The sequence below is a fragment of the Panthera uncia genome, chromosome F1 (assembly GCF_023721935.1).
Source record: "Panthera uncia isolate 11264 chromosome F1, Puncia_PCG_1.0, whole genome shotgun sequence".
Classification (NCBI taxonomy): Eukaryota; Metazoa; Chordata; class Mammalia; order Carnivora; family Felidae; genus Panthera; species Panthera uncia.
In genome coordinates, this window is record NC_064813.1 from 2,477,449 (window position 1) to 2,486,581 (window position 9,133).

Here is a 9,133-nt window from a genome sequence, read left to right on the forward strand (position 1 = left end):
GGGGGGGCAGGGCTGTGTCCAGGCTCTTTCCACCAAGTGGGAAAGGGAATTCAGAAAGAAGGCACAGCTTTTAAGGACACACAGAATCTCCAGCCTCCCATCCCAGTCTTAGTGTTTTGTGCAATTAAAAAACCGGAAAAAATAAATATAACTTAAAAACTTCTTACATGGCGCTAAAGGCAAGTCTGCGGGCAAGCAGTTGAGAAACTTTCCTTGAACGCCAAGCACGCTGACCACCGAGGAGCCCCCCCCCCCCCCCCCCCCCGGGGACCCGGCAAGGACGGGGCAGGAAAGGACATGGCTTGTCCCGCCGTCCCGGCACCTGCAGCCCGAGGAGTCCCTCGGAAGGGTTCTGGTTCGGGATCCACCTATCCCTCCAGGATGGGGGGGGGGGGGACAGGGAAGAGGGGAGGGAAGGTTGCGAGAGCAGGTGCGGGAGAGGAGAGCTAGCGAGTAAATACAAACCCCCCCCCAACCCCTAAGAGAATAACCCTAAGAAAAAAATGCCGCTTTATACCACCTTCGCGGACAGAATGTCACCCCAAGCAACCGGTCGCCAGGAAGAGGCCCCACGGACCTCCTCTAATAAACACGTCACTTTGCCTTTTTTTTAGCACGCTGTCTGCAGACAACGGGTGCCTGTTTAAAGTGCTTGGAAAATGTGTTCTCTTAGGAGATCAAGCTGGTCCCCTGCACTTTTTTGTTCAGAGCGTTCATTTGCTTTAGCAAATTTCCTTCATCGATGGACTGAGGGTGACCTGTGGTCCACCCACGGCGGTGGAATCGGGACGTCCAACTGAGCAATGTCCCCTCCCCGCGGACTGCTGATGCCCCGGTCCCCCCCGAGCCACGAGTGACTCCAGCTGCGGCCACCCAGCGCTGGCTTTGGTGCTCCCGCCTTTACAGGGTCACATGCTGTCACGAGGTCTCTCGCGCTCGGCCGGGACGGGGTGTGACCTTTGGCGAGAGCCCCCCACACAAGCTCCCCACTGTTTTGAACCAGAGCCAGGAAGTTTCCGACTGATTTCCTTTTCTAAAATCTGTACTCAGATAGCCTCATGCGTCCCACCCTCCGCCCCCACCGACTGTCACTCACCCAGCACGAAAGGGGAAATGCCGGGGTCACGTGCTGGGGTCAGAGGTCTCCCAGAGTCCCCGGGGCGATGGGGGGGATGGGAGGGGGGAGCCCCGGAAACCCTGCCTCTTGGATCGGCCCCTCTGGGCTCACGCTCCGGGGTACACGGACCTCCACCATGTCCCCGACCTGGCTGTCTGCGGATTGCTACGCCGTCAGAGCTCGGCTCTGGGCACCGGTGCGCCTCTAACAGCCCCAAAGGGCCACAGAGCTGAGAGGTTTGTTCTTAAAAAGTCATGCCAGTTTCACGTTCTTCCCCATAATACAGACTTGCCTTGCTTTAAAATGAGAACACGGCCTACTTGGTTCCCCAGTCATCTTCAAGCAACTTAGAGGCCCCAGGACTCTTCCCCCTGCCGGGAGCACCCTCCTGACACCCGGCACCCACCCTGGGAGCTGCCCACACCGCATCCGGGGAATGTGGGTCCAAGCCCTTCGGGCTGGAAGAGTTACTTCACGGGAGAAAAATGAGGCCAGGAAGGCCAGAAATCTGCTTCTTCCCTGCCCAGCGCTGTCCCCCGAACGTGCTGGGGACTTGACCTCGTGAAACAAGCCCAGGGATGTGGGGGGTGGGGGTGAAGGGACGTGAGACAACCGATCTTCCTCCGGGGGCCGGCTGTGCCCCGGGCCGCCCCACCCAGTGCCGCGGACCTGGTCCCCACAAGGTTGGGAGCCGGAGGCACAGGTGGTTCTGGGGGTAGGGGTGGGGGCGGGGCCTCCCCCAAGGTCAGGTTTGCAGAGCGTCCCTCTGAAATCCTGGGTGATAATCAGATGGAAGAGGGGGGCTCCCGCCTGCCCCCTCCCGGGAAGGTCGAGGTCAGAGAGCACAGCCAGTGGACTCCAGCATTCTCCTGGCTCCTGGGTCCGGCCCCCAGCTGGAGGGTCTCACTGCCAGCTGGGTGGGGTCCCTGCTTTAGCAGGCCACCACTCGTCTGTGGGAGCCCCTGGGCCGCTAGGCGGAGAATGCTTTACTCGTGGCCAACGTGCACTTGCCAGTGGCTTTGTGCCCCAACCCGGAGATGCTCCAGGCCGGAGGGATGGGGCCAAGACAGGCTGAGCTCGGGGGGCGGCCACCAGGGGGCAGCAGGCCCCCACTGGAAGGCTGGGGCCGGCTCCTGCGTTGGGGACCTCACTGCCACCTGAGCCTGGCTCCCCCCGCCCCCCACTCCTCTTCTGCCAGCAGATCCTGTTTATAAAGAGAAGTGGGAGCCCGGCAAGCTCTCCTCTCCTCTCCTCTCCGATCTCCACCTGGTCTCTTACAAAGTGTCTCATAGTGCAGTTCGGGAGGGTCGGCTCTGGGGCGGCACCAAGGGGAAATTCAGAAGGAGAAAGGAAGGGGGCGGCAGGGAGGAGGGGTGGGGGGGCGAGGCGGGCCGGCCCTCAGGCCAGCGGGGCGGCCTGGCACATCTCCGTCAGGATGTCGATGAGGTTGTTCAGGCCCGAGAGGTAGCCGTCCTCCCGGTTCCCCTCCTGCCAGGGGACGTTGTGCTGCAGGGTCTGGCCCTCGGGCAGGGGCGTGGTTTTCCCAAAGTCGATCATCCACACCTTGGCCTGCTCCTTCTGGTCGTGGATGAAGAGAAGAGAGCTGCCGATGACCTGAAGGGGAGGGGGCAGCTGAGGAGGGGGACTGCCGGGGGAGGGGGGGGGGGGAGGCCCGCCCCGGGGTGGCCACCCAGGGGACAGAGGACACCGGCCACCAGGGCAGCAACTGCCTTCGGGGAGGGAGGCTGGATGACAGACCCCTGGCCGCCAGCTGCGGCCGCACACTGTCCTCTAGTTCAGGCCACGGCTGAACCTCAGGGCCTCTCCCTCCACCCTCCCCCCCTCCCCCCCCCCCCCCCCCCCCCCACCCCCGCCACACTCCACCCTGACTTCTCCTGTCCAGGAGCCCACACTGTACCCATGGGGCAGAGGAAAGGACCTCCCCAAATGCGCACACGGCACCCCAGGGGGGTGACAGCGAGGCCCAGACCGGCCTCGTTCCAGCAGCAGGACCCTGGGCAGACATCCCGGGCAGGACAGGAAAGACCCTGGAAATTACCCCTTGGAAACACGGAGCCCACACAGGGGCTCCCTCCGCCCGGGCGGAAAATACCAGAAGCCCCAGCTAATCTGGCCTCTTTCTAGGCCTGAAGCTTCTTGAGCGAGACTCCAGAAAGAGTACGGCAAAACCAATTTTCCAGAAATAACAGCAAAGCCTGGGTGCTGACGGGGGTGATGGGGTCCTTCCGCCCGGTGCGGCGGGTCCTGGGGCTCGAGGCCCCCAGCCCACAGCCCTGTCCTCTGGAGCAAGGAGGCTGGGGGGGGGGGAAGGGAGGCTCCAGCAGGCTGCACCAAGACCTTTTATCAAGCTGAGAACACATCCTGGCCCTGCACACCCTGGGCCCCAGGGAGGTGACCGAGGAAAGAACGTCCTGAGAGACCTGGGTGCCACTGCTCAGGGCAGAGACCACCCAGTCTGCCCTCTGGGCACCCCAGTCCCTCCTCATGGGCGGTCCTGGGGTCAGAGCCACCACGTGTGGTGGGACAGGTGCCCCCGGGCCGAGGGGCAAGTCGGGGATAAAATCCAAGGGCAAGCTGGGCTGCCTGCCTGGAGGAAGGGCCAGCCAGGTCACCTGCACAAAGATGCTGTGAGGCTTAGCAGGGCCTGGCCCACCTCCCTTTGGGGGCACTCCCTCTGCCCGGAGCCCCGGGACCACCTGTCTCCTGTTCCTCGCGCTGGACCCCTAGCCCTCCCTGTGGGCAGGGCTCGGGCTGAGGCTCCCTCCACACAAGACCTCGAGAGGGGCTGCCTTCGGGACAGAGCTTCAGGCTTGCAGGGGCGGGGGACCTGATCGGAGGGGTCTGCCCGCGGTTGCACCACCCTAAAAACGCCGCTCCGGCTTCCGGAACGGGCAGGTCTACCGGCGTGGGAGGCCAGCAGGCCCGAGGGTCACGGCTGACCACACAGAGCGTGGCTCTCTGCCCAAGAGGACAAAAGCCCAGTATGTACCTCGTGGCATTTGAAGAAGGGAGAAACTTCCAGGGTGGCCCGAATGTCCTTCAGCCGGTCCCGGTAGGCGATCTGGGAACAGAAAAAGGCCAGAGCTGTAAACACATGGGGGGCGAGGTGGCCTCTAAGCCCCGTGTGGCCCAGACTCTTCAGGTGTCAGAGCGGAAGGGAGGCTACACCCTGGGCGTGTATTCCAACCTCCTCCTCTCGACACGAAGGAGCGGAGGCCCAGACGGGGCTGTGCGCACCTGCCCTCCTTCGAGAGCGGGAGGCGCCGGGGGGCAGCCGCTCGGGGCTCCCCCCAAGGGTGGCGGGGGTTCTGGGGCGCCGGCGCAAGTGCGGGGATAGCAGCGGAGCGGGCCCGTTGCCACGGTGGCCTCCGGAACACAAACCTCCGTGCCCCTGACCTTGCGACGGGCAGAGTAAGCGGGGGAGCCGCCAGCATCTCTCCAGAGGCCTCTCCGCGGACCAGGGGTGAGCTGTGCCGGCTCTGGGGGTGCCTGCCGTCCCCAGGGGCCCCGGGGTCGCTCGACACCATCCCGCGGCAACACGGTGGCCTGGGGCTCAGCACCTCGAACAGGCCCGTGCAGGCACGGGTGTGCAAACTCCGTGGCGGGCCCGGCTAAGGAGCAGGTGACCGGAAAGCAGAGGGCTCGGGCTGTGGAGAACTAAGGTGCGCGCCCCACGACCAAAGCCTCCTTGCGGGGGGCTAAGGGAAGCCCAGCCCAGCCTGAAAAGGAGGGAGGGAGACTCAGGGCCAGCGAGGAGTCTGCCCAGAGAAAAGGCGGTCCGGGTCCACCCTTCCCTGCTCCACACCCCGGGAGGCTGTTCGCAAGGCACCTCTCCCAGGGGGTCCAGGACCCATGTCCCCGGGGCCCCTGGGTCCGTCCCAGGGTGCCCTTCCCTAGGGACCTAGAGGCTCAGCACACCCTACCTCTGCCTGGGGGTGGGGGGGCCCTCAAGGTCCTGACCCCACAGGTCAGGTGTCTGTCCAGCCTGTCTACCGTTGCAGTGGCAAACTTGAAGTCACTTTGTCACCAACTTGTGACACTCACAGCCCCGGGCTCGGAGAGGCTCCGACCCCCGCCCCAGGCACTTCCCTCAGGTGGCCTCAGCGCCTGGGAGAGGCCTGGGAGGCCTCGGGGAGCGCGGGGACCTGCGTGTGAGGTCCGGCTCTGTCCCTGCTGTGTCCTTGACCCCTCAGTGTGTCACCCGGAAAGTGGCACAAGAGCCTACCCACCCCAGAGGGCTGCCTGCGGCTCTGATGAGCACACCATTCTCGACGGGCAGCGAGGCTACAGAAATCCACCGAGGGAACCGTCCTCAGTGCGGAGAGGCAGGCGGCCAGGGAGAGGGAGGGCAAGCCCACCGAGTGTCCCCACATATCCAGTTGGAGGCTGGCCACCAACTCCCGCTTCATCTTTTGGGGCCGGCGTTTTCCATGCGGGCAGAGTGGCCCAGTGTGGTCCCGGGCTGGACAAGAATGTCTGCAGGGCACAGGTGTCCCTGCGCGGCCGGCCCCTCCCGGGGGGCGCCCCGACTCACCAGGATGTTGTGGTTTCCTTTAGTGAACTCTCTGAAGGCCTCGGTGACCTGCTCCCTCGTTTTGGTCTTCTTGAAGTCTCGGTTCACGGAGCCGTCTTCTTTCTGAGAACGATACGCGCCCCGGAGGGGTCAGGCACGGACCCCGCCCGCCAGCAGCTCTCGGGGGCAGTGGAGGCACCACGGTGCCCGCGGGCAGCCCGAGGAGACCCGCATCTGCACCGCCAGGCACAGGGCGTAGTCGGGCGGCACCGTGGAGCCTGTCCTGAGCCCCGACTGAGAACAAGGAGGGTGGCCTCAGTGTGCCGGGCAGAGGAAGGCGGTCAGGGAAGGCCTGGGGGGTGCGGGCCAGGACTGGAGGAGGGGGCTGAGGGCAGCAGGGGCTGGAGGAGACACCTATGTCTCGGCTTCCCTCGGGGCCTGGCCCTGGGAACCCCCATGAGTGCCCCACGGGTCCCTGCCATCTGGGGGCGACCTCCCTCGCCAGACAGAAGAGAGGTGCTCCCACCGCAAGTTCAGTGAGGTTCCTTTTGTAGCTTAAGATCTTTTACCATATGTTCCCTGAACATAGCCAAGATGTCACTGCCTGCCCATCTCTGCTCCCTGACCCGCCTGCTGCAAGAGACTACTCATCTTCTTAGCCTGGCGCTGTGTCTGTTCCAGGCTGTTCCCGGAAAGCACATGGAGCTTAGCTCCCCAGGAGGACATGTGTTCTTTTTTTTTTAATTTTTTTTTCAAGTTTTATTTATTTTCAAGAGAGAGAGCATGAGTTGGGGAGAGGCAGAGAGAGAGGGAGGCAAAGAATCCGAAGCAGGCTCCAGGCTCTGAGCTCTCAGCCCAGAGCCCGACGGGGGGCTCGAACTCACGGACCGCGAGATCATGACCTGAGCTGAAGTCAGATGCTTAACCGACTGAGCCACCCAGGCGCCCCGAGATCTGTTCTTAGTTAAGGACAAAGGGTGAGGAAGCAGGGCTCCACAAGGAGCCCCCAGACTTGGGTCTGTGCATCACCAGGCCGGAGACGAGGTAACGCAATGTGGCTGCCTCTTGAAGATTAGGACGGACCCTGGGGCGGAGGGGGAACTTGCCCACAGGGGCTCGTCGCGGGGCGTTTGCCCAGAGCAGGGGAGGGGAGACGGGCTGCTGGCTGTTCCTGCAGCCGGACAACGAACGGAGGCTTGGGCACCCAGCCTGAGAGGGAGAGGTAAGGGGAAAGCGGACTGTTTCGGAGACATGAAGGAAAACGAGCATATGAGAGGGAAGCATGAAACTTGCAACCCTTACGAGGGCTGGATGCAAAAAAGGAAAAAAAAAACTGGTTTCAGATGACAGGGGAGGGACACATGGCTTTCTCAGCCCAGAGCTCACAAAGCAGTGCTGGGGAGGGGCGGATGCCCGGAGCGCCACCCTCGGCCCAAACCCAGACGCTAGGGCTGTTCGGTGACGACCCGGAGCAGGCAGAGGACAGAAACCCAGGAAGGCCGCAGGGACCGCTGTCTGCCCGGCCGGCCGGCACCTCGCAGCCCGCTCCCCGGGGTGAAGTGCGAGCCCGCACCTGCTCATCAGATCCAGGGCGGGGACACTTGGGGACGCGGAGGAGGGGCGTTTGGTCCGGCTGCCCGGGCAGAGGGAGGGTCCTGGCAGGGAAGTTACCGCAGCCGGCACGCCCCCGCCCCTATCTCGAGGCCCATCCCCAGCTCTCAGGCCACGGGCAGAGTGAGCGGCCCCCGCACTGGCACGCGGGTTCCTAGGTGGGCTCCCAGTCAGGGCTGGGCATGGTCAGGGCTAAGCGTAGGGTCCTCGGCAGAGGGCTGACCCCTGGGGCCGGCTAGAAGCCACCCTGTTCCGGGGCCCCGGTCCCGACTAAGGAGCGGGCGGATTTCCCCAAACACGCTGGTCCTGTGAGGAAGGAGGCTCGCGGCCTCGGAAGGCCCTGCGGGCCGCCGCCGCCCCCCGGGGCGGATACAGGAGCCTCCGTCCCTTCCTTCCCCAGGCACCCGGCGGGCCTCACCTTGATGCCCTCGATCCTGAAGCCGAGGGTGGCGGTGGAACTGATGGTCTCCCTCCACTGCATGTACCGAGGCTTGGTCACAGCCCGCTGGGCTTTCTCCTCCTCGGTCGGGGCCTCGGGGTCCACCTCGATCATCTTCTGGTACATGTCCTTCCGGAGGCTGGGCTTCTTCCGGGCCTTGGTGAGCTCCTCCTCCAGGTAGGTCCTGCGTGGGAAGGGGGGCGGTGATGAGAGCCGCAGGCCGCTTACGCGGGATGCGCACACGCTCTGCTCAGGCCGGGGCCGGCTCCCGACCGGCAGAACTGGGGGCGGCCCTGCGCATGGGGCGACCTCGTGCCAACACCAAGCACTAAGGCCGAGCCAGAAGGTGGCCTCGGAAGGGGCCACGGTGGCAGAGAGGGAAGCCTGTGCCTGGGGTGGGGGGGAAGCCCGAGGGGGGCCACACGGCCTGCCCCGCCCAGCCCGTGCCTCCTCAACACCTGCCCCCCAGCCCGAAGGCCCGAGAAGGCACAGCCAGTGGAAGTCGCTCACTGTCCCGCCGTCGAACCGGCAGGGGTCCCCCGGAAACCGGAGTAGGGGTGGGACAGGACTTCAGCAGCCTGGGGCTGAATCCCCGGCCCGCGATGCCTCCCCTACCCCCATCGCCAAACAGAGATGGGGCGTCACCCCTGCCACACACACGGGCATCCTGCACGTTGCAGACGCACCCCTGCTCCCCAGTGAACCCCCCTCTTCTCCCCTGCTCTACCGCTGCCCCGGACCCTTCCTGAAACAAATCACAGGACAGAGCTGTAGCGGAGGGAAGATTTCTGTGCTGGCCCATTGTGGGCGGCGGCCGTGACGGCGGCCCGGCCCCACCCTCCCCTCACACCTGCTGCTTGGGGACCCAGGACAGACTGCGCGTCAACTCATGATGCCTTCAGAGGTCGAGTTTTCACCAACCACCGTGTCAAATATAAGGAAACGACAAGTCCTGGGTTGCGAACGTGGGCCTGGTCATTTAGAACCTCCCGCAGCCCTCGCCTGTACCAGTGCACACCTCCTCCACGGGCGTGCGCACCTCCCACGCACACGTGCACGCACACAGCCATGCACACACCCACACACACGTACGTGCAGGTACACCCCCATGCACGTGTGCACGCACGCACACCCCCACGCACACGTGCACACAGACACACGTGTGCACACAGCCATGTACACCCACACCCCCACGTGCACACCCCCACACAAGTGCGTGCACACACAGCCATGTACACCCACATACCCACACGTGCACACACCCACGCACGTGTGTGCACACACAGCCATGCACACCCCTAAGCACAATTATTCACACCCACAACGTGCACTCATGCACATGCGCGCACACTCATGCACATACGCAGTGCACGCAAACCATGCACACACACGTTCATACCCCATGCACACGTACACCCACACACCCATGCAC

At 64.3% G+C, this 9,133-nt stretch overlaps 1 protein-coding gene across 1 annotated transcript in view; it reads right to left on the reverse strand.

Moving 5' to 3' along the window:
• Positions 1-162: 162 nt before the first annotated feature.
• The window catches only part of ITPKB (inositol-trisphosphate 3-kinase B), an 88,919-nt gene continuing 79,948 nt past the window's right edge, over positions 163-9,133 (reverse strand). The window contains exons 5-8 of the mRNA XM_049635120.1: positions 7,681-7,885; positions 5,673-5,774; positions 4,128-4,199; positions 163-2,731 (exon numbers count right to left, since the gene is read on the reverse strand). Of these exons, the coding sequence (XP_049491077.1) occupies positions 2,516-2,731; positions 4,128-4,199; positions 5,673-5,774; positions 7,681-7,885 (595 nt within the window). The 3' untranslated portion in view covers positions 163-2,515. The remainder of the gene's footprint in view (positions 2,732-4,127; positions 4,200-5,672; positions 5,775-7,680; positions 7,886-9,133) is intronic.